The 27,703-nt window shown below is 33.5% G+C and overlaps 4 protein-coding genes and 5 non-coding genes across 9 annotated transcripts; 8 read left to right on the plus strand and 1 right to left on the minus strand.

Annotated features, from left to right (window-relative positions):
• Positions 1 to 221: 221 nt before the first annotated feature.
• Positions 222 to 2,689, plus strand: LOC120079436. The gene is made up of 3 exons (XM_039033612.1): positions 222 to 378; positions 1,045 to 1,250; positions 2,327 to 2,689. Exons 2-3 carry the CDS (start codon positions 1,069 to 1,071, stop codon positions 2,511 to 2,513), a joined length of 369 nt encoding a protein of 122 aa, XP_038889540.1. The 5' UTR covers positions 222 to 378; positions 1,045 to 1,068; the 3' UTR covers positions 2,514 to 2,689.
• A 10,077-nt stretch (positions 2,690 to 12,766) lies between these two features.
• On the plus strand, positions 12,767 to 18,030 carry LOC120079481 (probable phospholipase A2 homolog 1). Its single transcript, XM_039033682.1, has 4 exons — positions 12,767 to 12,979; positions 13,119 to 13,158; positions 13,274 to 13,393; positions 17,395 to 18,030. The coding sequence occupies exons 1-4, from the start codon at positions 12,872 to 12,874 to the stop codon at positions 17,571 to 17,573; spliced, it is 447 nt and encodes a 148-aa protein (XP_038889610.1). The 5' UTR covers positions 12,767 to 12,871; the 3' UTR covers positions 17,574 to 18,030.
• A 1,738-nt stretch (positions 18,031 to 19,768) lies between these two features.
• On the minus strand, positions 19,769 to 19,840 carry TRNAP-UGG. Its single transcript has one exon. It is a non-coding gene; the product is annotated as a tRNA-Pro (tRNA).
• A 38-nt stretch (positions 19,841 to 19,878) lies between these two features.
• LOC120079356 (60S ribosomal protein L28-1-like) lies at positions 19,879 to 22,639 on the plus strand. Its single transcript, XM_039033517.1, has 4 exons — positions 19,879 to 20,023; positions 20,247 to 20,394; positions 20,553 to 20,716; positions 22,255 to 22,639. The coding sequence occupies exons 2-4, from the start codon at positions 20,247 to 20,249 to the stop codon at positions 22,393 to 22,395; spliced, it is 453 nt and encodes a 150-aa protein (XP_038889445.1). The 5' UTR covers positions 19,879 to 20,023; the 3' UTR covers positions 22,396 to 22,639.
• LOC120080628 lies at positions 21,063 to 21,155 on the plus strand. Its single transcript, XR_005482582.1, has one exon. It is a non-coding gene; the product is annotated as a small nucleolar RNA R24 (small nucleolar RNA).
• On the plus strand, positions 21,502 to 21,595 carry LOC120080629. Its single transcript, XR_005482583.1, has one exon. It is a non-coding gene; the product is annotated as a small nucleolar RNA R24 (small nucleolar RNA).
• On the plus strand, positions 21,798 to 21,891 carry LOC120080630. The gene has a single exon (XR_005482584.1). It is a non-coding gene; the product is annotated as a small nucleolar RNA R24 (small nucleolar RNA).
• LOC120080631 lies at positions 22,031 to 22,124 on the plus strand. The gene has a single exon (XR_005482585.1). It is a non-coding gene; the product is annotated as a small nucleolar RNA R24 (small nucleolar RNA).
• Positions 22,640 to 23,733: 1,094 nt separating the features above from the next.
• On the plus strand, positions 23,734 to 27,562 carry LOC120079004 (histone acetyltransferase type B catalytic subunit). Its single transcript, XM_039033163.1, has 10 exons — positions 23,734 to 23,894; positions 24,037 to 24,078; positions 24,495 to 24,607; positions 24,713 to 24,781; positions 24,964 to 25,002; positions 25,091 to 25,167; positions 25,310 to 25,412; positions 26,118 to 26,199; positions 26,319 to 26,479; positions 26,616 to 27,562. The coding sequence occupies exons 1-10, from the start codon at positions 23,816 to 23,818 to the stop codon at positions 27,246 to 27,248; spliced, it is 1,398 nt and encodes a 465-aa protein (XP_038889091.1). The 5' UTR covers positions 23,734 to 23,815; the 3' UTR covers positions 27,249 to 27,562.
• The last annotated feature ends 141 nt before the right edge of the window (positions 27,563 to 27,703 follow it).

Genomic DNA, 27,703 nt, shown 5'->3' on the forward strand with positions numbered 1-27,703 from the left:
ATTTCACACCAACCGCACGTGTTTTATAGCTGGTTTACAAAACTAGTCGTTGTTGTTTTCAAAAAGGAGAAATTTTGTTTGGGCCGAGGTCAAAACAGCCAAGCCCAGGCTTCGGTTTGCGGAATTGGGCTTGCTTTAGCAAAAAAAAAAAAAAAAAGAAAAGAAAAAGAAAGAAAAAGCCCACAAACAGTGGAAGAAGTCTTCGCTTCCTCACTCGCTGTCCATTGAAATTCTCAAAATCCCAAAGCGTTTCTTCTCTCTCTTCTGCACAGTTTCGGAGCTCGACTTTCTTCCTCCAACCAGCGGCCAGAGAAAAGCAGCCATTTCTGTCACATTATCAATCTCCTCCGTCACCGTTTCTTTCTCTATTTCTCAAAGGTGGACGCCTTTCACATTCTCTTCTCTCTTCTTTTGATTTGCAAGTTTTCGTCCTCCTCCGTTACATCTGCGTCTGATTTGATCCCTGTTTCTTGCCTTTTCATGTATTGTGTGTTGTTCTATGGTATCTCGATCGTCTATTTATCTACTCTATGGTATAGATATTTCTTTTATTTGTATAATAGTGGAATTCTTGTCTTGTCTTAATGTTTGGATTGTTGTTTCGAGTATCGGATGCTGGAAATCGATTAGGGTTTTAGTTGTTTATTAGAGGGGAAATGTTCGTGATTTGGGGAGCTATTGAAGCCTGAAGGCTGAATGGTTTCTCCGGATCTTCCTTGCCGACAGTGCGTATCGGTAGCAAAATTCTGATTCCCCCGTTTTGCTGTTCTTTAGCAGCTAGACGTTGATTTGTGTTCGATGAAGAAAATTATTTTCACACGCGGCAGTGGGTTTTCCAGATCTCTTATTACCTCCGGTTTTGACTGAGAAATTACTTTAGAAATGTTATGAAAATTGAAAGTGTTATTGAATCCGTGTTTACTAGGCTTATCCTAGTCTCGATGTTCCTTGGATATTTTGTAGAGGTTGATAAAGAAGTTCTTGTTTCCCGCATTGGTTGAGACGTATTTGTTTTCTTAAAGTTTTTTTGTGTTATGGCTGCAGTTTTTTTAGCTGTATCTTGAATTGATGGCGTCCAAGTTGCATCAGTTGCAATCCAAGGCCTGTCAAGCTTCCCAATTTGCTTTCAAACACGGGTCTTCCTATTACAAGCAGTTAGTGGAGCAGAACAAGCAGTACATCCAAGAACCAGCTACTGTGGAAAAATGCAGCTTGCTTTCAAAGCAATTGTTTTATACTCGGCTTGCGAGGTTATTACCTTCATATTCTTATTATCTTTGCATTTTTCTAATGTGGTTCTGGAAGGATTTCTACTGTTATTATTTTCATGTTTTCATATCACGATTCATCATGATTTTAGGATTTTTTCTATTAGCTCAGTTTGAGTATTTTTGGTGACATCCAACTGCTGTGATTGCGTGGTCCGTGTTTCCATTTGCTTGTTCACTTGTTTCTAGTTTCTTTCAGCACCTTCTTCTAATCAAACCACTTTTTGAACATGCGCAATCACTCATGAGAATCCAAGTTCATTCATTTATTTCAATTCATGGAATATACTTATTTGATCGATGTGAAAACGAGTCCCCTATTAAGGGTGCGTTTTGGAATATATTTTCAAGTTTTTAATTTAAAAGATAAGTCATTTTTGGAAGAAATTGGTGTGTTTGATAACAACTCAAAATAGTTTTTCAAGTGTATTATAATTAGTTTTTATCAGAAGTGTTTAAATAAAAATGTTTTTTTTTAAAGAACACTTTTTTTTCAAGTCAATCCAAACGGTCCTAACTGAAGCACGTTTTTTTTGTCGGTTTTGAAAATGGAAGCTTAAATGTTACTATTATCCCCATGAAATTCTATAGTATTCTCTGTAATCTTTTGAGCTTTGTGCCATAATATCTTTGTTTTCCTTTTAGCCTTTTAATACAAACAAATTTAATGGCAGAACTCTTACATCTGTATTGCCACACTGGTTTCTCTTTAATCTGAAGGTAGTTAAATTTCAGCTGTATTTATCACTATCTGCCCTTGCCATCAGACCATTTATACAAACCTAAGATTCTAAAACCATCATGGGTTGGTTTTTACTGGTCAATGAGGGCCGTGGTTGTCCCGGGAGATTGGTTGAGGCATATGTAAACGGGCTTGGACACCATGGAAAGAAAAGAAAAAACCTAAAATCCTAGGCTTGGTATTTCCTAGCAATCAGGTGTGCCGATGTACTCCTTTATATGGGGTGCGTTGCATATGACATAATACTTCTCCCAGGATGAGCTTCATTTCTTTAATTTGTGAATTCTGACCTTTTTGCATTTCATTGATTATGCAGCATCCCAGGTCGTTACGAATCATTCTGGAAAGAACTTGATTGTGTGAAAAACTTGTGGAAGAACAGACAGGAGCTGAAAGTTGAAGATGCCGGCATTGCTGCCTTGTTCGGGCTGGAGTGCTTTGCATGGTTTTGTGCCGGTGAGATCGTAGGAAGGGGCTTTACATTCACAGGTTATTATGTCTGAGATCGTCCCGAGTAATTTGTGGAAGGGATATTAACAATGACGAATTCCCTTTTCTTTTTCCGCGGGTACTCCGCATACAATTTTTTTCCTATTAATTGAGGATTCTGTGAGCAACCCTAATAGATTAATAATAGTCCATGAATTTCGAGGACCATGGTGGATCCTAGACTTGTTTTCATTGATGCATATTCTTGGTAATCCAGTTTTTAATTCTGAACTGGAAATCTAATTTGGTGAATCCTCCATACTAGATATGGATTTTTCTGCAAATTCTCAGCAATTTATGTGGAACTTTTGACCAGATGATCTGCAGGTGTGGTTGTAGGCTGAACAAGAGGTCTAGTTGTAGGTATGTTTTAATCTAATACGTGATACCAAACTTTTTTTCTTCGCTTATATTTTGGTTGGTTAATTTTTTTGGTCATCAATATTTTAAACATTTTATTACCATTAACTTTTTGAAATTTATTTCACACAAATATTTTAGTCTTTACCATTAACTAAACATACTTTTTGAAAATTCTTTCTTAGAAAATTTTATGCCTCATTTAGTAACCCTCTGATTTTTTGTTTTTATTTTTTAAAATTAAGTCTATTTAATCTACATCTCTTACATGATTTACATCTTTTATATATACAATGGTTGATTTCTTGGTCAAATTCTAAAACAAAAACAACATTTTGAAAGTTATTTTATTTTTCAAAATTTGGTGAAAAGTAGATAACAAATGAAGAAATTTGTTAATGGAAATAGTGTTAATAAACTTAATTTTTAAAAATAAAATAGTTACCAATTGGGGTCTTATTATTTACCACATTTTCTTTGTTCGGTTTGCATTTTTTTAATTCTATTAATATGGGTTTTTTATTTTAAGTCATGTTTAGATTTTGGAATCAAAATTGTTCAAATCGTAATAGTTAGGAACATATTTAAATGAGTCTCACTTTTCATGTTAAATTTTGAGGCCATTTTTCTTTTTGTTGGGTTTTTGTCGTCAGTGTTTTCTGTTGAAACAGAACAACGGCTCGAAGCACATTGCCAATTGACACACATGGATCAGATATAGAGCCTTTGGGTAGCCACCAATGAAATAGCCAGCCGAATGAGAGAGACAAAACCTTTTCATTTCAAATATAATGTAGATATGATTTAATTTTTTTATTATACAAATAATAAGATGGTGGGAGGAGTCTTGTTATCTGTGAGCGATGATGAAAAGGAAGCACAAATGAGGGGGAAATTAAAATATAAAAATATTGTACTTTTGAAACCATTTAGAAAAATATTGTTGTTGCTTTTTTTAAAAAAAAAAAAATAGGTTGAGTGTTGAGGGTTGAAAATTATAGGATTTGTTCTATAATTTTCCAACCCTCGACCTCTTTCAATTTTTCTCCTCTTCTATCTTCTTTAGTTTTCGATAGATCGACCCTCAGACAACATATTTTAAACAAAATCCCCGCCTCGAAAACTCCAAAATAACCATAAATTTCTAAATAGTTTCAAAACCACTATATTTTCCTAAATTGTTTTCCTAATCACAATATTAAAAAGAAAAAAGAAACTCCCACAAATGAGAGTCCAACAATAGGGAAAATGAAACTTTGTAGTATATTCTTTAGAAATATAAATTTACCCTTCGGTTTAAGGTTTTATAGATACCTAGAAAAGATGTTTGTAAATAAGATACCTAGAGGTAAGATATTTGTGAATCAAAAATAAAATGCTATCCAAATTTTATGAACAAAAGTTATGTTTGTATTTGATTTAAAAGTAAGATGTCCGTGAATCAAAAATAAAATGCTATCAAAGTTTTATGAACAAAAGTTATGTTTGTATTTGATTTAAAAGTAAGATGTCCGGGAATCAAAAATAAAATGTTATTAAAGTTTTATGAACAAAAGTTATGTTTGTATTTGATTTAGAAATTAAGCATGAAAATATTTTATAATTATAATAGATTAATATATTAACCAATAAACAATATTCAATATATCGATAAAAAATTAATTAATTACGAATCGTCATAATAATTTTAATTATGAATATTTTAAAATTGAGTAATTTATAGTTAAAATTAACCGATTAATATATTTAATGATCGTCATACTAATTATAATCTAATACTTAAATAATATAAGAAAATATATTTTAATAAATAATATATTATATAAAAAACGATATTCTTAAAAAAAAAAGATAAAAATGTGATATATTAAAGATTAATCATAATAAATAATTAGCTGATCAATAATGATTACATTTTCACAATTAATGATTAAATTAAAATTAATCTCAATAAATAATTACTTGATTATTAAAAAACAATAAAGTAATAAATTATTATTATTGAGATATGAATTTTTTTACTAATTAAAGTTAACTAATCCTGGTTTACTAATTAAATATATTTAAGATATTGTTGGCTAATAAATTATTAACTTATATTAAAAATTAATTGCATTAATTTAATAAATTTCTATTGTAAAAATAAGTTAAGTAAATATTTTAATAGATTATCATATCTTGTTAAAATAAATATTGATATTATCTTTATTAAATTGATATTAATAACTTGATAAATTAACTATATTTTAAAGTAAAATTATATATAAAATAAAAAACAGATGAAGAGAGGAAAAGAGAAAGTTTTATAAGGGAATAGAAAACTTTTATCCGAGAATAGCTTATTCCCAACAAATGGTTGAAAACTGTGAAACAAACATTAAATTTTTCTAAATTCTCATGTAAAATCCTTACAACCAAACGACCCTATGTTTTAATATATATTGAAAGTAGGTTTAAATACTATTTTGGTCCCTATACTTATTTATTTATTTTGGTCTCTATACTTTTAAAAGGTTCATTTTAGTTCTCATACTTTATAACTTTGGTTCATTTTGATTCTTATACTTTCAAAATATTTGTTTTGGTCCTTGTTCTTTCAAGAGGTGGCCATTTTGGTCCCTTCGTTTCCATTTTTATTTTATTTTTAAATGATCAAAACTGTTATTTTTTTAAAGTTCAATGATCAAAATGAACAAAAGTTTAACGGACGAGGATGAAATTGAATATTTTGAAGGTATAGGGATCAAAATGAATCAAAAGTAAAAATATAGGAACTAAAATGAATCTTTTAAAAGTATAAGGACAAATATATATATATATATATAAAAGAATAAAGTGGTATTCAAACCTTACAAGTACATATACTAAATTTTAAAATTTGGAAGAATGTATGACGTGGACTTACATGGACACTAAGCATGAATTACTATCAGACACATGGATAACATGAATGGTGACACATGACATCTGAGACACTAAGCAATTGACATCTATTTTTTATTATAATATTATAAAATATGTCTCGTTAAAACCTTGATAGAAAAAACCCAATGGGAAAAAAACCCTAGTGAAGAAAAAAAGTATATATTTCATATAATACATACTGCTAAAAGAATATAATACATTTACTCCCCTTATGAAAGCATCATTTAAGATCTCCGGGTCGCCGCATTCCAATATTATGCACCAATTTTTTAAAAGTTGCGGTTGATATTGCCTTTGTAAAGAAGTCTGCCAGGGTATCCTTCGAACATGAGTGTAAAAAAGTTTCGGTGAAATATGTTTTGTTTTATCTCCTTTAATATATCCTCCTTTGATTTGGGCTATGCAAGTTGTGTTGTCTTCGTATAATATTGTTGGAATATTTTTATTGGAAGACAAGTCATACATTTCACGAATGTGTTGAGTCATTGGCCTTAGCCATATACATTATCGGCTAGTCTCGTGAATTGCAAGAATTTCAGCATGATTTGAGGAAATGACCGTTATAGTCTGTTTCACCAATTGCCATGATATAACAGTTCCTTCACATGTGAACGGATAACCTATTTGAGATTTAGTTTTGTGTGGATCAGATAAATATCCATAATCTACACAACTAACTAGATCAAAATTTGATTTATTTGAATAAAACAAACTCATATCGATTATTCCTCGGAGATAACGGAGTATATGCTTAATTTTATTCCAATGTCTTTTCTAAGGGGAAGAACTATATCTAGCTAATAAGTTTATTGAAATATTTGGTCTTGTATTATTAGTAAAATACATAAATACACCAATTGCACTAAGATATGATACTTCAGGACCAAAAAGTTTTTCATTATCCTCTCGAGGTTGAAATATATCCTTTTTTATATCCAATGAACAGACTTCCATTGGAATATTTAATGAATGTGCTTTGTCCATGTAAAATATTTGTTAAAATTTTCCTGTATAAGTTGACTGATGAATAAATATTTCATCTACTAAATGTTCAATTTGTAAACTAAGACAAAATTTTGTTTTTCCGAGATCTTCCATCTCAATTTTTTTTTAAGATATTCTATTGCCTTTGAAAGCTCTTCAGGAGTTTTAATTATATTCAAGTCATCAACATATACAGTTACAATAGAAAACACACAGACATATTGAATTATTTTGATATCTTTTTTCAATAAATATCTACTTAGGAAATTGTACCAAATCCGTCCTGATTGTTTCAATCCATATAGTCTCTGTAACTTTATTGAATACCATTCCTGGGAATTTGACGTATATGTTTTAAGTACCTTACATCATTTTGGGGTTCTCATATAAATATCATTATTAAGAGATTCATATAAATATGTCGTGACTACATCCATATGATGCATATTCATAATTTTATACACAGTCAAGCCAATTAAATATCTTAATGTAATTGCATCCACCACCGGAGAATATGTCTCCTCAAAATCAATATCCGGTCTTTGTGAAAAAATCTTGTGCAACTAGTATTGCTTTATATTTTGTGACTTCACTGTTTTCATTTCTTTTCCTCACAAATACCCATGTGTATCCCACAGGTTTAACACCTTCTGGTGTTCAGACTACTAGTAAAAAAATCCAACATTTTAAAAGTGAGTTTAATTATGCCTCGATTGCTTTTTTCCACTAAAGCCAATCATTTCTATGTCGACATTCTTTAATCGATTTTGGTTCATAATCCTCATTTTCAGATATAATATCAGAAGCAACATTATATGGAAAAATATCGTCAATAATTACATTAGTTTGATTTCATCTTTTTCCTGTTATGACATAGTTTATTGATATCTCGTTATTATCTTTAGGTATTTCACCTTTCTCACTAGTCACGTCAATGATTTCTTTATGGGCAAGTTTTTTTCACTGTTAATTATTTTTTGTTTTCGATGATTTTTATCTTTGGAACTCACTTGTCTACCGCGCTTATGACGTGTTCCATACTCATTAGTCACAACTTGTTGTGTTGGGATATCAAGGTTTTATGGGATATTTGTAGCTGGTATATGTGACTTAGTTACTTTATTTGCATCTATAAATTCATATAGTAATTTATTTGCTATATTTTGCAAATGAATTATTTTATGAACTTCAAATTCACATTGATCGAGATCTAAATGAGATAACAACAATGCATTCCATATAATTTCTTTTTCCAACTTCTTAATTCCTCCCGCTAATGTTGGAAGATTTGTCTCATTAAAATGACAACCAGCAAATCGTTCAGTAAATACATCACTCGTCAGGGGCTTAAGATATTTAATAATCGATGGGAAATCATATCCAACATATATTCTTAACCTCATTTGAGAACCCATCTTCGTGCATTGTGGTTAAGCAATTGAAACATATACTGCACATCCAAAAATTCTCATATGGGAAATATTTGGCTCATGACCATGAGCTAATTGTAATGGCGAGTACTTATAATAAACTATTGGCCTAATGTGTACAAGTGACGCTAAGTGCAAAATAGCATGTCCTCATACAGATGAAGGCTCTCATAAGTAATGGTCTTGCAATTAATTGAAAACATTTTATAAGTGATTATGCTAAACCATCTTGTGCATTAACATGAGCTACAAGATGTTCAACACTTATCCCAATTGACATACAATAATTATCAAAAGCTTGAGATGTAAATTCACCAGCATTATCAAGACAAATGGTCTTAATTGTATAATCAAGAAATTGTGCTCTAAACTTGATTATTTGAGCAAGTAATCTAGCAAATGCAAGATTTCAATTTGATAATAAACACACATGTGACCATCTGCTGGATGCATCTATTAACACCATAAATATCTAAATGGTCCACTTGGTGGGTTAATGGGTCCACATATATCACCATGAATTCGTTCTAAAAATGCAGGTGATTTAGTCCTTGCTTTAACTGGTGATGGTCTAATTTTCATTTTTCTTTGGGAGCAAGCATCACATGGTAATTAATTAAATCGATGATTTTTATGGTTCTTCAATGAGTATCCATGAATTCTCAATAATTCTCCTCATCATTTTAGATCCTGGATGACTCAATCAGTCATGCCAAATTGTAAATATGTCTGGATTCATAAACTTCAGGTTCATTGTTGCATATGTTTCAATTACTCGTATATGAGTATAATACAATCCAGAAGATAAAGCATGCAACTCTTCCAATATACGTTTTTCATTTGAGCAAGTGGATATGATATATAGATATCTCACATTATTCTTACTATCAGTCTCAATATGATAACCTTTGACCGAGAACAATGCATTGTGAATTGTAAATTTTGTTATTCTAGGCAAAATAATATTTGCTTTACCAAAACCTTCGATCAATTTTGCAAAACCTGATATTGTATTTCAGCACTGTCGATTTGGAACCAGACATAGATATTCTTTGCTCATTTGTTAAACACCCAACGTATGAAAATGATCAATGTTTTTTTAGGACCTACCTTTAGCGGAGAAAACAACAGGAGCTCATACTGATAACGTGTTATAAAATTGAGGAGCACAATAGGAATACGAATATGGAAAATTATAATATAATAATATTTTTATAAAATAATAAATAAATAAAATTATAAAATTGGACAATGGAAAATTTTAGTAAAATTTGATGTAGATTTATCACCAATGTGTATATCATTTTAAGATCCAACAAAGGCCATTGTTGGCAAAGTGGCAAGTAAAATGTGGACTTACATGGACATCAATCATGAATTATTACATAAACAACGTGAATGGTGACACATGGACACTAAGCAATGGACATCTATTTTTTTATTATAATATTCATAATAAAAACTATTTTGAAATTTTTTAAAGTTAAGTAGTTGATATATTTAAATTTAAAAGTCAAGTATCTATTTGACATTTTTAAAGTCAAAATGAACGTAGTTCGATCGACATAGTGATCATATCTGAAGGAACTCTTATTCAAGAGAACCCATGAGCGGAAGCAAGATCTTTCCAAGCCCATTGTGACAAAATTAAAGGCATTCACAAACATACAGAACAATTATGCATCTTATAACAAATTATAACATGCTTTCATAATTAAATACAAAAGGAGTGAGAGACTTACATTTGAAGAATATTTCTTATGAAGATCTCTCGCTCTCGTGAAAGACTGGAACAACAACCTCTCGTCGTCGATACCATCGTCTATCCAACCTCTCGTTGTCGCTTAGATCACAAACACTCTTCTCCACGAACAAGCAACCTTAGACACAACCACTTGACGACATTGGTATTCTCGGAGTGGGAATCCATGAGGCGTGGGCTCTATTGGATTTGGTAAAGGGATGGAGGAAACAACGATCGAACTATACGACCAAGCAAGTGGGAGAATGAACTGTATATCTTATAGACTGTGTATGCTTGATTGTTTAGTAAATCTCGCTAGGTACACGATCATTTAGAAAAATATCGTTTACATGATCGTTTAGGCTCCCGCTTATAAGGCTATCGTGTAGTCTCTAGTAAACTAAACGATTAGTAAAAGCACTTAATGAAGCGATCTCTTTCAAAATGAAAACATTTTTCATTTTATCCTTCAGTTATGAAAACTGAATATAACCTCCCACTTTCACGCACGGTTAAAGATAAACCACCAAAAATTATCATATAATTATTTTAATTATAAATAAATATAATAACTAACTTATCATATTATATTCATATTCTATAGTTTTAATATCACGTCGTATGTAACATTTAAACTATAGTCCTTTTCTCTTTTACTTAATATAAGTCATATTCATATCAAATTCCTCCAATTAATGTATCTCATACATCATATTAATTATATATAAATGAGTCAGTTTAATTATATCATATATAATCAAACTCCCTCTTGTCAATTTGAACACTTCAAATTGACCCAAAAACTGATTCTCAACTTGAATCCATTAAGCTACCAATGAGACCTTATGGATATGTAGCTTGAAGCTCCAACAGTAGTGCTAAAGACTGATAACTGCACTATTCTCATTACAGATATATTTCTGTATCCATCAAATATAACTAGTTAACAGTATGATGACCCTTCACAGATTGCTCATAAATATAGTTGGATGAATTTAACGTTTTGTCTCTGTAGTTACATCTAACTCCTTAAGTACCACTGATTCCTCTAATGAATAATACATCATAGTCTTACTATGGGTGGACACCTTTCGGGCCATGAGAAGATGTGTGGCACCACATCGTTCAAGCCCCGAAATCGGCTTTAAGGTAATAATCTATCTACTTACTCCTACTTCGGGGAAGGAGTGAATTCCATGTTGTGTAACTGAGTTCCTAGCTCCCCAATCAAACGAATCCCCAAAGTGGTAGGTTTAAGTCGGCAATCTGACCACTCGCACCCGTGCAAATCAAATGACCGCCTTCATAGGCATAAGTTCTCAACTTACTCAAGATTGAGATCATGTTACCTATGGTCACTATAGTGAAATGAAAGTCTCTGACATGAATGACGTTCTATAACGAGATTAAATACTTCGTGGTTTGGTCCTATACAAACTCCTTTGTATATGACACCTTGCTCGCATGTCTCCACACGAATGATCGGGATCAGACCATCTATAGCACTTTATAACATTTGTAATATCTACAAAGCGAACTGTATCCGTAGTGTCACAAGGATAAAGTTTCCTTCCTTTATCCATATACTACAGACCATTTAGGTTATCACTTGAAGGCATGATCCACTTGTATGTCTCCACATACATGCTTGAGTTACAACGACAACCAAAGATCTTAGTTTATTAGTTTGTGGTAAATGAAAATAAAATATCTCATATTTCATAGACTACAATGAAGAAAACATATCATATTATTACATCACAAGTGTTTGTTCATATATGTATTTACAAACTACAGGACTCTACGAGATTTAGGGCATCAACCTCAATAGTATCATCATCATGATGTTTTCATACGATTCTCTCACCATATATTGTAAAAAAAAAACATGAAATATAATATTGATATTAAAAAAAGAGAGAATATAAAAAATAATTAGCTAATAAGATCTAACTAATTGTTTTTTGTTTTTAAAATGTAAGCCAATTTCATCCACATTTGTTACTATAGTTTGTTCAATTGTTGAATTCTTAGTCAAATTCTAAAAACAAAAATATTTTTGCTTTTTTAATTTTCAAAATTTGGCTTGATTTTTTAAACCACAAATAAAAAGCAAATAACAAAAAAATAAAATAGAAATAGAAATAGAAGTAATAGTCATGTGTTAACAATAAAAATAAAAAAATAAAAGGATTATAAACATGCCTAAATGTAAGGGTGTTCATGGGTTGAATTCGGTTGGATTGAAAGACTTTTAGACCTAACCCAATTGTTCGGGTTATAAATTTTTTAAATCCAAATAACTCTTATTAAAAAATGAACCAAACCTAATCAAACCATAAAATATTTGGATTGGGTTGGTTCAGGTAAATCGGGTCATTTATTTAAAATTTTGTTTTAAAAAGAAGCAAAACATAACTATGTAAAAATCTAATTTAATTAATTTTATATATTGAATTAAGATTAACAATTCAATTCAATTTATATAATGAAAATTTTCTTTTTAAAGTGCAAAGAAACTAAGAGTGGTTGAAGAATAAATTATTAAAAAATATTAAAATAAAATAAAATTAAAATCAATATATGTATAAATAATTGTGTTATAAGTAATAAAAAATATATTTTAAAGTTAATAATAAATTCAGATTGATTTTATATTAGATGAACCCATAAACCAACTCAAACTCGAGTTGGATTGATTGGTTTTTTCAGGTTTTTTTGGACACCCCTACCTAAAGGATCAAAATTACATTAAAAAGGAACAGCTTCCCTATTAAGCATTGAAATTGTTACTATATAGGAGGAGGAGGATTTATATATGTAGACCAATCAAGATAAACCGTTGGTAACAAGTAACATTTCAGAGTCAAGCGAACGGGAGAGACGGAACAGAAGGAACTTCGTTGAAGGAATCTCTGGTGGCCTGAAGATGGCCGGCAACACCAGCATTTCCATTCTCAAACATCTCTCATCCGCCATTCTCCTTCTCATCCTTCTTCTCACCGTCGTCTCCGACTGCTCCAACAACGAATCTCGAGTAACGATCTGAACCCTTCATGATTTGAAGTACCAAATGCTAGATTCATACATTTGGATCTTCAGTTTCCTTCGATTCAGTTTGTTTGGCTTTCGTTCAACGATTTCGATGTTAACGTTAATTTTTCGTTGGATGATAGGTTGAATGCAGCAGAACTTGTGTTGCAATTAACTGCAATAGTGAGTATATTCTGTAATTGATGTGAAATTCGTCTTCTGGTATTACTGTTTTTTTCTTTTTAATTCCAGTTTCTTCCTTGCATATTTTTATTTTGTTCGTTTATCTGAAATTTAGCTGTTGGGATTCGGTACGGAAAGTTCTGCGGAGTAGGATGGACGGGTTGTGCTGGTGAAAAGCCTTGCGATGATCTTGATGCCTGTTGCAAAGTTCATGACGAATGTGTTGAAAGAAAAGGTTATTGTCAATCTATAACTACTACATTACCTTATTAATGTGTCCTTTGTTTCCTTCGCATTGTTTGCCATTCCTCGTCATTATACTTGCATATAAAATTCGCCCATCGATCTATAAACCTGTCTTCTTCTTCTTCTTCGTCTTTTAAACATTATTGGTATATTCTCTACTGCATACTTTGCAAAAGATGCGTCTGCTATTCAAATATTCAACTACAGTTTCTATCCCTTGAGGATGAGGGGAGCAGCAACTAGTTATCAACAAACCAAAAAATTAGGTGTTAGTATCTAACAGGCATTGAAGGTAGAATAGAAGAAGCGAAGATTACTTTCTCAACGAGATCTTTATGGATTGAAGTGTCAACAGCGATTGGCGGGTGGGCACAGATGGCTTACCCCTCGTTTTCGTCCCTCTGAGATCATCTCCGATCTCAAATAAAATTCCCGTTGAATACTTCATCCTTGGGACCCATTAATTGCAAAATTCTAGAATTTAGGTGCGTATATCACTTGTTAGCATAACATATGATTTGGGATGATATTGCCCACTTTGGACATAAGTTCAATTGTCTAAGTGATTTTATTTATTTATGTATTTTTATTTCATCCAAAATACCTTATACCATTAGAGATGGTTTTCTTCATTCCCAATTACCAACGTGGGACTTTAGTCGCATCCCCCAACTATACTCTACTCAAACAAAGTACCATGGAGCCTCTCCGTTCTATAGTTCACCACTTCTTTGTTTGGCACCTCAACATTCTACCAATATGGCTAAGTCAAAGGCATGTCTCTAGTACTACCACAAGAATTAGAAAGAGAGAGAAGAGTGAATAACAGTAACCATAGAAGTACTATGTTATTCAATGGATAGTGATCAAAGCAGTCATCCTAGTCATAGGATACTGAAAACAATATTAACTTACAATACAGCTGAATACTACAGCAATATAAACAAATATACAGTTGTAACAAGCTCTTAACAATCAATGAGCTCTCTTAAGTCTCAACTCCTTTGGCTTCTAAATTCTGCCTCCGTAGTTGAGCAAGAAATTGCTAAATGTCATGAAACTCCAAGCCACCGGCCCACCAGTTTCTCCGTACCAACATACATCAATGCATCTTATAGAAGCCTAACCACAGAGAATAGCTACTTCTGCACGAGGAAACTGTTGTCATATAGTTTAGTCCCTACTAGTTAGTTACTGGGTTGGCCACACTAATAATGGTAGATAGGGTAATCAGTTGGTCTGCCATATGTAATGACCAGCGATGCTTTGGATACCATTCTGCTAAAATCACTGAAGGGGAAAACAAAATCGAATTCACACTAAATTTTATGTGCGCTCACTTATTTTCACTCACATATTATTTATGTTTACTATACTGAGCTAGCGAGACCAATTGTGAACACTTGTCCTTGTGAAAGTAGACTTGTAAAGCTAAAATAAAATTAGTTGTTACGTATACTTAGCAGCAAGATATTCTTTGGAGTTCCCAAAGCTCTACTGTTATAAATGCCAGATTCTTGATACCTCAAGGTTAATGTACTTCCTGGCATGTAGAGGCTGATTTTGATGTGAAAATTGCACTGTTGACCCAATTTCAAGGCCCAAATTGACATATGCCCCACTTTTTAAAAACCATTGATAATTGACCTTTTGCCGACGTCATGCAGAGTCCCAATTACATGCGCTACTCATCTTGCTCTCGCTCTTGGCTCTTGGCTGTGCTCTTGGTTCTTGTCTCTCACTCACTTTGTTCTTGTGTGATGATTGCATGTCAGTATACGTATAACCAATTTGACAAGTTCATGTAATCACATGCCTCAACCCTCAACTCAACACTACTTTTGCCCAATATATTTAAGCAAATCCCGTGTTTAAACCCTAAAAACCAAAATTTTTCATTCAAGGGCGTTTCTTTTGTCGACGGTGTTCTCTCCAACGGTGTTTTAGGGTTTCAAACAGTGTTTTTTCGAACAAGTACGTAGAGAACATTATTTACAGGTGTTTGAACGGAACATGATTCTTGGACGTTTTGTCTCTTAGCGGTTTAATTTACTTGCAATAACTTGATACCAACGTTGCTGGTAGTTTATTTGATTGGAAACAAAGAGAGAGATAGAAAGGGCGAGAGGGCGAGAGACACAAAGAGTGACAGACACTAAGGTAGCATCGAGTGGAAAAGAGAGTGACAAGGTGAAAGGGAAAGATAGCGAGTGAGCGAGAGAGAGAGATGTGAGCAAGAGAGAGAGATAGCGAGGGAGTGAGACAACAAGATCTAGAGAGAGAGAGCGAGATAGAGATACGGTAGGCTTATTTTGTTTTTTGCAACTTATTGACACGTATTCTCTTATTTGTAGGATGTGAGAGAAATGTATACTCATACGATAGGATGAGAAACAAAGTTCTTATGTTGGAGGTGATTTGATAGGAATTATTGTGTCCACTACGTTGAAGTATGAAGAACTTAAAGTTTACATATATAGGATTACAAATGTCAATTCTTCAGAGTTTGACATCATAATGAGGGTTAAATATGAGTTGGACTATGAAGCCCCTCCACAGTATGTAAGGAACGATGGAGATGTTCGTTTCCTCCTTTTTCAGGAAACGATGGAGATCTTTGTAAAGTTTAACTATTTGTAACGCTAGAATTGAAGCATGTAGTTCATGAGAATATGGTGTTCAATAGTGTGAGGTATAATGATACACATGCGGAGAACCAACAGAGTGAACCATTTGTGATGGGTCGACAAGAAGATGAGATTCCAGAGTATTTCAGAGTTGTCTCTAGACAACAACAACATCTACTCATGGGAATCTTATGTTAGTGATACAGTTCAAACTCCAAATGAAACGGAGTGTGGTCACTCTTAAGTTCCTTTGATTTGAAATGGTTCATTGGATTCACAAAGGGAAACCCATTGTAACATAAATATATATATGTAAACCAAACAATGGTTAATGATGAGATAGTTCAAACTACAAATGCAATGGATTGTGGTCTTTCAAAGGTTCCACCGTCGGTGCATGCTGATCGCAGGCGTGACTTGGTTTTGCACAGTAATTCTTCATTTGGTGCTGATGTTGAAGTAGGTCAACTATTTTTTTGTAAAAAAGGATTTGAAAATGAGATTGGCTATTCTGTCCATCCAAAAAAATTTGAATTTAAGGTTAAAAAATCACGCAAATCTTTGAAGTAGATGGATATAGAAACCGGATCAACATACGGCAAAGAATAGTTGAAATAGTCTATTAGGTTCTTCACAGCTTTGAATAGTTGAAATAGTCTATTAGGTTCTTCACAGCTTTGAAGTAGAATCCTTCCTGACATTAACTTCGGGCTAGGATGAGATAGATAGGAGGCATGACTTTGATAAAGGGCAAAAAGGCATGGATTCAATTCATGGTGGCCACTTACCTAGGATTTAATATCCTACAAGTTTCTTTGACACTAAAAAATGTTGTAGGCTAAGCGGAGTTAGGATGACTAACTGTCCCTTTTCAAATGCATGTTGCAGTAAGGACGTTGAACACTCATGCCTCCGTTGTTGTGATCATTGAGTGGATTACATCAGTAAATGCCTATGAATAAGTCAGTTCTTTATATTATGCACATAGTAGACTTCTGTTTATTACGGATCAGTGAAGTTATTGGGCTTCTGGCCATTGAAAAACAAAACTAGATACAAAATTGGAGGATATTGAGGAATTGGCCAATTGGCATGTTAAACACAGAGGAGATACTAGACCAATGTCTGGTGTTGGTAAATTCTAGATCTTAGTTCTTAGATGCTTGTGATTTTTCTGTGATACTACATATTTGAAACTTGTAGCATTATATTAGAGAAGGAGACCAAGCAATCTACTGGTCTATCCTGTTTTGTTTTGTTTCATTATGATTTGGGTGGAATTGTAACAGTTGGAACTTGGGAATCACTCTGTTTAATATGTTTCAAGACCAATAACCTCTATCACATCACATGGGTTTTTCAGGTTTAACTAATATAAAATGTCACGAGAAGTTCAAGAGTTGTATTAAGAGAGTGCGGAAATCTGGGAAAGTTGGTTTCTCACAGGAGTGCCCTTATTCCACAGCTGTTCCTACAATGGTGCAGGGCATGGATTTGGCCATCATGTTCAGCCAATTTGGTAACTCAAAGCTTGAGCTCTGATAGCCGCGTCGGTTGGTAACTCAATCCTTCATCCCCAACCACAGTTCATTCCATCGATTACTGCACATATTCTCCAAAACAAGATGAAAAATTTCACACGACTGATTCATTAGTTGAAATATTATTCAATAGAGTTAAGAAATCTCAAACAGAATATTTATCCTCATTTTTGTCCTCTTTAGCTGTAATTTGGAACATCTGGATTTTAAGGATGATGTTTTTAGCATAGTGAAGCAAAATACCAATATACTTCATTGTTTCATGTTTTAGGCTTCTTCAGTAGCTGTTAGATTTTCGTTTCCTCCTTTCATTTTGTTTGTCAAACAGTTCATTTTTAAGGACCCAACCATTGTGGGCAGTGCTTGTTAGACTTTTGCAGATTGTCTTTTGATGTGTTTTTGTCATTTTAATGCTACTTTTGTTGCTGCTCTTATTTCAATGGGGGCATATAATATAACATGATACATGGCTCAATAACATGTAGTATGTATTTACGACTAAGAGGCATGTGGTTCGAATCCTCCACCATATTAATTATTATAAAAAAATTAATAAAACCTAATCGCGGAGTGGAGATCAAATGTATTATTTTTATAGTGGTTCCATGTAATTTTAATTGCGACTTATATGATCGAAGATAAGTGATAGTCGTATCATGGTAGTTTTAAACATATATGAAGTGTATTATGTTAATATCATATTTGATCTATATGACTCATGCTTATAACATGTTTTTATTCACATGAAGAAAAAAAACGGTTGCCAGTACATCGATATCTTCTCTAGCCGTGGATGTTAAATTAATTGTATGTTTGGAATATATTTTTAAGCATTTAATTTAAAAAACAAGTTATTTTGAAAGAAATTAAAGTATTTGACAACCAGTTAAAATAACTTTTCAAGTATATTTTAATCACTTTTTATTAAAATAAAAATTAAATAAAAATAAGTTTTTTTAAATATTTTTTTCTGAAGTCAATCCAAATATGCCCGAAATGAAAGGAAAAACATAAAGTTTATAGTTTGTTATTTATATAATAGCTTGTATCATTGATTGTTTTTATTCTTTTCAGTTTATATTTTCTTGAATTGTGCCGTTGTTGCATGTCTATAGTATTACGATTTTATTTATAAGACATGATTGTATGAAAGAAAATGTTAATAATCTAATCGCATTTTTAAAGACGATAACTAACCATTTTTTTTAGACAAACCAAAACAAATGGTCAACAACTCCCATACACCCACCAACTCATCCCGAAAGAGAGTGGAGAGATAAGTTAGAAAGATATCTTTCCAGATTAAATAGCAACTTTGAGAGGATGCCAAAGTTGCAAGGGCATGAGCAACTTTGTTCTCCTTTCGAAGAATGTGACAAAAGCGCACAATATTAACACGGTCTTTTAGATACAAAAATTTCTTCAATGAAAATACCAATCTCAGGATAAGAGAGCTCCTCTTTCATAAGAAGCCTAATGACCTTCGGCGCATAAGAATCAATACCAATAATGGGATTGCCACCAACCCGTTCCAAATCTTAGGCTTTGACACCTTCAAATACAACCTCGACTTCAAGTATACTCACGTTTCCACCATGAGCTTTAAATTTATAACCACCCATGATATCACGACCAGTGTGATCCGGAATAATCCATCCAAACCCTCCTCTACATTTAGCTTCCAATAATTAGCATTCAAAACATAATTGATTATAGGTACATTGTTTAATTCAATACATGAGATGTGAAATTCAAACCTTTGACTTATTAATCATACTTAACTTTGTATTAATTTGTATGACTCACACTTAATGTATAAAAGCAAAGTAATATTAATCATTGAATATCAATTCATAATAAAAATTTAGAAGATTAATAAAAAAGCATGCACGTGACTAGTGTTGAGAGATCATTGAACATTTTTTTCAACTATGAAATTATTTTAAATTGTAATTGAACAAAATGATTGTGATTGAATTTAAAACTAAAATACTCACATACTATTCTAGGTCACTATCATACCTATTTCAAGTTTCAATTTTCTACATATAAGCAACGTTACATTTTGTAATTTAACCCAAACCAAAAACCAAAATCGTTATTCGAGTCCAATAGAACAATTGAAACTACAAATGAAACAATTTAAAAACAACAGCAGCAACTTTTAAATTGAGCATAATGAAAGTAAAAAGAATAGGGGCGTTCCGAGAATCGAACTCGGGACCTCTCGCACCCAAAGCGAGAATCATACCACTAGACCAAACGCCCTTGGTTGATGGAAAGTTACTCCAAATATAATTTGTCTTAAGTTTAACGATTTAGGGTTTTTTTTTCCCAGTTAAGCTTTCACTGAATTACTATATATACGTTCAGTTAGGGCTGAAGAAATCGGCAGACGGAACCGGCTGACTCTTCTGTTTCTGCATCTCACTTCGACTTCTTGCAGCGCAGGTCCGTTCGTTCTTGGCCTTTCAAATCTTATTTTCTCTTTCATTTTCATCCTGTTCAATCAGATTTCGACCCATTTTTCGGATTTCCATTGTGTATATCTCATATCAATTTGCATCCTTACTTTTGTTGCTGATCGCCGTCAGCATTCTTCGAAATAGATTTGTTTCTTATCGTATCAGTTGTTTTTGTAGTTATTTTTTTTAAAAAAAAAATTATTTTGTAGATGGCGAACGTTCCGGGGCAGTTGGTCTGGGAAATCGTTAAGAAGAACAGCTCTTTCCTCTTTAAAGAGTTTGGCAGAGGCAATGCTAGTATTCAATTCAGCAAAGAGCCTAACAACCTCTACAATCTCAACTCCTACAAGCATTCCGGTAAGATTCAAATCAGTAAGCTTTGTTCTTTTTTTCCCGTCTTTTTCTTGCTTAGTACAATCGTTTTATCTTGACCAAAATATGAGGAAGTTATTTCTTTTAATGTGTTTGGTTTCTTGTTAGTTCGGTCATGGAATTTTCTCTGGGTGCCTTTTCAGGGCTGGCAAACCAAAAGACAGTGACCATTCAGCCAGGAGGCAAGGATTTGTCAGTATTGCTCGCGACAACAAAGACGAAGAAGCAGAACAAACCCGCAAGTTTGCTCCACAAATCCATCATGAGGAAGGAATTTCCTCGTATGGCCAAGGCTGTGACTAATCAGGTAACTAGCCTCTCCAGATATTGTCAATGATGCCCATTGACATGAAATTCGTGTTACCCAAGTCCGATTATATCATCCTTTTGCTAGTTATGCATGTAGTTACTAGTTGCCATTGGTCGTGCATAGTTTGAGTCATCAGGGAATTATTCTGTTGTATATTCTGCATTGTTTTCCCGTTGAATCTTTTGGTACAAGATCTTAGTTTTTTTTCTCATCAACATCATCATGTTCGATGCCATGTTTTTCTATTTCCTAGTGTGTTTAAGAAGTAGCCGATAGATTTATTCTGTTTTATAGCTTTCCTAGATATTGGGATTGATCCGAATATGCTACTGAATTGTGCATTGTTGCAGTGACGAGAAGCTAACATGTAAGAAGGGCTGCTTTTGTAGCGGCATCTTCTATGAAATATATTTGTTACGCTTGGCTTCTGAGCAACATTTTCCATTTAACTGTTGAATATAATGTTGCTTGAGATCCTAAGTAATGGGGTGTTAGCTGTCTTTTTCATAACTTTCATGGAAAAACTAGACGATCCATAGTTCTATGAGGTAGTAATTGTGGGCAAGCTTAAGACTGTTAAATGTGATGTTGGCCTCTTATCTTGTACGGAGGTCACTTGTATAGTGGGTATCTGATGAAATCTTTTTGTTACGGTTGGCTTCATGTAATTTCCCCAAACTTCCATATGTAGCATAATATTTAACGTCTGTTAATAATATAATATTACAGCAGGAATTTAATGGAACAACTTTGGGTGGGCAAACTTTTTAACTGAACCTTTTGTTGCGATGATGAGCTGCTAACATGTAAGAAGGGGTCACTTTTGTAGTGATGTCTTCAATGAAATCTTTTTGTTACGCTTGGCTTCTGAGCATCAATTCTCCTCTTGGCTACAAACTACTTCAATCTTTAATTGCTTTTCTTGATGGATCTCTGATTACATTCCTTAACACTTTTAGTCATGTAATATCCCTTAACTTCCTCTTGTAGCATAATTTCAAACTTCTGTTAATATTATACTACACCAGAAAGTTAATGGAACAACTAGAGAGGAGGTCCAACTTTAACTGTTACTCTTACTGCGATGATGAGCTGCTAACATGTAAGAAGATGTCACTTTTGTAGTGGCATCTTCAATGAAATCTTTTTGTTACGCTTGGCTTCTGAGCATTAATTCTCCTTTTGGCTGAAAACATCTTTGATCTTTAGTTTGCTTTGCTGGATTGGATCTCTGATTATATTCCGAAACAGTTCCCTGCATGTAATTTCCCACAACTTCCTCGTGTAGCATAATATCAAACATAAATTGTTACTGCGATGATGAGCTGCTAACATGTAAGGAGGTGTTGCTTTTGTAGTGGCATCTTCAGTGAAATCTTCTTGCTACGCTTGGCTTCTGAGCATTAATTTATTAAACTAATATTCTTGGGAAGAGTCGTTATTCTATTGTACTTGTGAGATCTGTATATTATTATCTTCTGATTGCAACTTATTATATGTTGCTAAATTTGGGGTTCACTTGTTTGATTTTGCAGGTGGCGGACAATTACTACCGCCCGGACTTGAAGAATGCCGCTCTTGCTAAGCTGAGTGCAGTTCACAGGAGCCTCAAGGTTGCAAAGTCAGGTGTCAAGAAGAGGAACAGGCAGGCTGTTAGGACCCGCGGTAGGAAGTGAAAACAATGGTTCATAATGACATGTTCTATTTGAGTTTTTTTTTTTTTTTTTTTTTTTTAACCCTGTTTCCCAATTTCTAAAGAGATGCTTCTATAGGGCTTTTCTTTAATTTCAAACTTTTATGTACCCTACTTGAAAATTAAGATTTTTGGCGATTTTGGTTTATATTTGAGCACCTGCCCCTTTGGATTTTTGTTCATTTCATGTAGTTTTAAAAGGATTATTTATGAAATATTGATACGAAGATGCTCTCTTTGGTGATCTCAAGAGATTATTTGCTCAGCATTTATCTTAATTTTTGAAACTTGCTTTTTTGCTCTAAAATTAGCTTCCGAAACGTTTCTCTATTTGTTTCAAGACACATAGTATTGTCCATCCTTAGTTGAAATTAAAAATTGCACAGAAATACTTGTTATAGAATTCTCTAATCCCATTACGTCATATGGTAGTCAATATCTCTAAATTAGTGTCATTTCTTTTTAATGGAGTAACTTCATTTAAGAAATAGGCAATGCTCGTGAGTTACAATTCAATTGAGCAAACCACATACTTTTATTAGCATCCTTTACTTTCCTTATAGTGTAGTTATTATATTTTCACTTTTATTTTTTACTCTTAAAATAAAACAAAAGAATATTTTAAACCTCGGATTCTAACATTTCAATTATATCTAATGACTTTCCTTATAGTGTAGTTATTATGTTGTAAGTTGCATAAGAATTATATTAAAAAATAAATGATTATCAAACAAATATAGATTTTTAAATTAATTTTTTAAATTTACCGATTTATTAGGTATAAATTTAAAAATTTATAATTTTTAGTCACAAAATCTAAATTATATCTAATGACTGAATTGATTTAGTAAATTTTGAATTTATTATGAACTCAATAGACAAAAAAGTAGTAGTGGAAGATTTGTTAGATATTTTTTAAAATTAAGATATCAAATAGACACAAAATTTTTAAAATTTAAACATTATACTTGTATCAATATAGGATCATGTAAGTGGGTCCAGACACTTGTATATATAAAAAAAATAATATCCCACATAAATATGGCTCAAATACCATAAAATTAATATTATGGGTCTCAATGTATTCGATTCTTCCGCTTCATATGTTGATAAGAAAAAAAAACTGAACTTAAAATTTAAAGTAGCAATAAGACTATGGGCACTACAAAAAAATATAATATATATAATATTGGGAAAAACCGCATGTCCAATTGACCAGTATGAGATCCGTAAACCCGATGGGCCGGCCCAAACGATGAACCGGTTTTTGACAGCAACGTGAAACGCACGCTACAAAGACACAGGAATTCCTACTAATACTAGAGCTCACTCCGTTCAGTTTGTTCGGACGAATTTCCCGCGCCTCGTCTTCACTTTTCCCGCTCAGTAAACCCTAATCCAAGATGGGTCAGAAGCAGCAACTCTCCGGTGACCCACGCCCCGACACTAAGAAAAAGCGTCGTGTCGCCTTCTCCAACATCGGTGACCTCTCATCTCATCCTTTATTTTTCTCCATTTCTCTCAATTTCCCTTCTTCATTTCGTTAATTTACAGCTTCTCCCCTCCCTTGGTAGCTCACCGGAACTTGTTCCCTTTTCTCTTTCTATCTATGGGTGTTGCGCAGATACTGGTATTCCAGCCAAAGACTGTATCAAAATCTATCTAGGTATGGCCATTTTGCTTTCCCCGCACTTCGATTTGAAAACAATTTTGTTCGAATTTGTCTTTTCTTCGTCTGTTTCGTGGACACTTTTAAACTCCGTGTATCTATGGAATCCACATGTGAACTGAGTTTTTAGAGACGTGTACAGGGTTTGGTGTGCGTGTTTTCCTTGCTGGAACTTGTTTTGGGTTGGGTTCTACTTCACTTTTTTCGTTATTGTGTGCACTTCCGTAGTTCCAGGCCCTTCACCCGATAAATTAGTGCCCGGATGAAGTTTTCGTGTTGCTAAGTCTTTGTTGTGTTGTGGGTTGGCTTGGTTTAACTTGAAATCCGGTGCTTAGGTTTTCTAGAAAACGATCATTTCAAGTAACTAGTTTGGGTAGTTTATCATTTATTTCTACGTTTATGCGTTGTTGCAGTTTGTACGAAAGAGGAAGTGGGAAGTACAGACAGTCTCTGTATTGACCCAGTTGACTTGAACAGCTTCTTTGACGACGAGGACGGAAAAATATATGGTTTCCAAGGTTTGAAGGTACATGCTTGGATCTGTAGTTTAGAATACATCTTTTAGCTCGTAGTGTATGTGGAATGTGTAAGTTGGCGCTGGCTGTATAATTAAGTTCTATGTTTACTGCAGATAACTGTATGGTTCAGCATTGTCTCATTTCATGCCTACGCGGATATTGTTTTCGATAGTACATCTGATGTAAGTGCTAAAAATGTTTGCATGACTCTTTTTGTTAACCTGATTTGGTAAGGTTGACTTCTCTCTCTTACACAATTTTTGTTGTTGTTGTTTTTTTTTCCCTTTTCCCCTTTGAATGCTATAGTTTTTCCTGTTCTGTTTTTGGACGTTCGGGAATAATTTTTTCTTGTTGCTTGTTATAGGGCGGTAAGGGTATTACAGATCTGAAGTCTGCACTTCAGGTGAACATTTTGAAGTACAGGACTCACAACCAAGTTATTTATTGTTTCTTGAGGATTATTCTAATAATTATACTTGCTTTTTTAACAGAATATATTTGCTGAGACTCTCGTGGACAATAAAGATGACTTCCTTCAAACTTTTTCAAGAGATGTCAATTTTATTGGGTAATTATCAATCTTTGTTACATCTTTTCTTTTTTGGAAATTCTTTCAAAAACCTTAACTATGTACCCTGCTATCCTCTTCTTGTCCTTGGTTCATATTTTAACAGATGATGTATTGTTCCCATTTGTAAATTATATTGCAGATCCCTTGTCGCAGAGGGAAAAGTATTGCATCCTAAAGCTTCCTCCAACGGGATATCAAATGATTCTAATTTTCATTTACAAGCAGCTAATTATGATTTGGAGGTGATTTCCTTGTTTGAGTTGCTCTATTATAGTGAAAATTTGTTTATGGAAGGTGTGCTGGATATTTTGCTGCTTCAAGTCGTTTTATGCCTTTTTTATTCTCATATTCTTATTTTTCTCTGTAATTTTACAAGCATTTTTCTGCCGAGCTTTTCAGCAGTATGTCAATCCTGATCTGTTTTCAAGATAAATAAAAAAAAACTTTCAACGTTCACGTGCATTTGTTTCATATCCTATATGGTTGTACTTATTCAGCCAGTGACCTATCCCGTGCATCCTTTCGCTGGTCTGATATTACTTCAAAGTTCAGTATCATTTTGTGTCCAGATGAATGACAAATTTCTTGTTTCTTTCTTTTTTCCCGATCCCTTCATAATGCTGCTAGTGCCATTCTTCTTTCCCCCAAATTCCATGCATGTGTTTCTTTTTTGGGAAGGAAATGTCAAAACCATTTTAGAATTTTGCAAATTTACTGTTTTTTCTCCCCTTTTCCATGCTACTTTGTGGTTTTTATCCTTCCTGGCTATGGAACACGGTTCTTAAGAGCAATTTATAGTATCTCTCTTCCTTGCTTCCCTCACTTGTAGCTAATTCATTGATCGAAAGGATCACTGATATGAGGAAAAAAAAAAACATCTGCTGTTTTGTGAGGTAATATAATTTTAATTTTATTGACATGGTTTGCGTTATTGCCTTCTGATCCAGGTAACTCGATTTCCCATGGACAATATGGCTGGAAGAAACCTCTATAGTCGCTTGGTACCTCTTGCTCTTCTTCTTATTGATGGTATTTCTTATCTTGTTTGATGTCTCATTTAATTTTGTCATTGGATATTTATTTCTTTGTTACAGAGACTGATTAAGTATAGGGCCTAAAATGTCCTTTTTTTTGTATGATTTATTTAGGCAGCAGCCCTATTGATGTTACTGATCCAAGATGGGAGTTGTATGTCCTTACTCAGAAGAACAATGGTCAACTGGAGCAAACTCATCCTACATTGCTTGGATTTACTGCCCTTTATCGTTTCTACCACTATCCTGATAGTTCTCGCTTGCGTCTGAGTCAGGTTTAGTATTTTTATTATAATTTCATCTGTTACTTCCTGGAGTTGAGTCTAGCGAAGGACTTTTGGTGTTTATGCCTCTTTATTCATTTTTTTTTGTCCTCGCATAACTATCTACCGATGCCTGGCATTTGTTCAGATACTTGTTCTCCCTCCTTACCAGCGTAAGGGTTTTGGGCGTTTCCTTTTAGAGGTGCTGAATAATGTTGCAATATTGGAAAATGTTCACGACTTTACCATTGAAGAGCCATTAAGTCAGCTACTGCAGTTGCGAACTTGCATCGACATTAAACGTCTGCGGGGATTTAGCCCCATCCAAGAAGCTGTAAGTTCTGCCGTATCACAATTTAAACTAGGAAGGCTATCAAAGAAGGTTTCCTTCCCTCCGCTCTTACCTCCATCTGAGGCTATCGAAACTGTTAGGAAAAGTTTGAAAATTACAAAGGAACAGTTCTTACACTGTTGGGAGATACTAGTCTTTTTAGGTCTTGAACCTGACAAGCACATGGAGGATTTTATCCTTGTAGTTTCAAGTAGAATGCGGGATGATCTGATAGGCGAAAGCTCAGATGCCGAAGGGAAGCAAGTGGTTGATGTTCCTACCGATTATGATCAAGAGATGTCGTTCGTTATGTTCAGGTCAACGACTAATGCGAGTACTGGGGTTGAGACTGATGAGTCCCGGGCTAATCAAGAAGAACAGCTCAAGAAGTTAGTAGATGATAGAGTGAACGAAATCAAGTTGATTGCACAGAAGGTATCTGCATGTTAAATCCCAAGCGATCAGGCCTTATTCGAGCTCATTTTTCACGAAAATCTGTTCTTAATTTAAGCAATGGCTGGCTTATTTATTACTTGTCCCTGGAAATGGGCAGATTACCATGATTTTTCCAGAATCTAGGGAAGTTTGCTATAACTGTCTTGAGTTCTATCCTGTTGACTAAAGAATCACATTTCCTTGTACCATATAAATGAGTGTATTCGTCCAGGCCAGAGAAAAGTAGTCTGTATTAGGACATATGGTTTTCTTTTTGTTGGGTATTTTCTTTAACTGGATTCCAAATGGACACCCCCATTTTGCCCCAATACTATTTTTCAAAGAACTTTTTTAATGTTCTAAAAAAATGTTTTTATTCGCGTAAAAAGTTATTTAAAACTGGTTTTTTTAGAATATTTGGGATGTTGAGTTGGTTATTATAGGGTGTGAGTTATAATAGATGGTGTTTA

This window comes from Benincasa hispida, chromosome 6, assembly GCF_009727055.1.
Source record: "Benincasa hispida cultivar B227 chromosome 6, ASM972705v1, whole genome shotgun sequence".
NCBI classification, from domain to species: domain Eukaryota; kingdom Viridiplantae; phylum Streptophyta; class Magnoliopsida; order Cucurbitales; family Cucurbitaceae; genus Benincasa; species Benincasa hispida.

What these genes read in the sequence shown, in the direction of transcription:
- LOC120079004 (XM_039033163.1), top strand. Translation starts at nt 23,816, where the DNA reads ATGGGTCAGAAGCAGCAACTCTCCGGTGACCCACGCCCCGACACTAAG. An exon ending in TTTTCGATAGTACATCTGAT is followed by an intron (nt 24,782 to 24,963) that starts GTAAGTGCTAAA and finishes TGCTTGTTATAG; the next exon opens with GGCGGTAAGGGTATTACAGA. An exon ending in ATCTGAAGTCTGCACTTCAG is followed by an intron (nt 25,003 to 25,090) that starts GTGAACATTTTG and finishes CTTTTTTAACAG; the next exon opens with AATATATTTGCTGAGACTCT.
- LOC120079356 (XM_039033517.1), top strand. Translation starts at nt 20,247, where the DNA reads ATGGCGAACGTTCCGGGGCAGTTGGTCTGGGAAATCGTTAAGAAGAAC. An exon ending in CAACTCCTACAAGCATTCCG is followed by an intron (nt 20,395 to 20,552) that starts GTAAGATTCAAA and finishes GTGCCTTTTCAG; the next exon opens with GGCTGGCAAACCAAAAGACA. An exon ending in CCAAGGCTGTGACTAATCAG is followed by an intron (nt 20,717 to 22,254) that starts GTAACTAGCCTC and finishes TTGATTTTGCAG; the next exon opens with GTGGCGGACAATTACTACCG.
- LOC120079481 (XM_039033682.1), top strand. Translation starts at nt 12,872, where the DNA reads ATGGCCGGCAACACCAGCATTTCCATTCTCAAACATCTCTCATCCGCC. An exon ending in TGTTGCAATTAACTGCAATA is followed by an intron (nt 13,159 to 13,273) that starts GTGAGTATATTC and finishes TCTGAAATTTAG; the next exon opens with CTGTTGGGATTCGGTACGGA. An exon ending in CGAATGTGTTGAAAGAAAAG is followed by an intron (nt 13,394 to 17,394) that starts GTTATTGTCAAT and finishes TGGGTTTTTCAG; the next exon opens with GTTTAACTAATATAAAATGT.
- LOC120079436 (XM_039033612.1), top strand. Translation starts at nt 1,069, where the DNA reads ATGGCGTCCAAGTTGCATCAGTTGCAATCCAAGGCCTGTCAAGCTTCC. An exon ending in TTTTATACTCGGCTTGCGAG is followed by an intron (nt 1,251 to 2,326) that starts GTTATTACCTTC and finishes TTGATTATGCAG; the next exon opens with CATCCCAGGTCGTTACGAAT.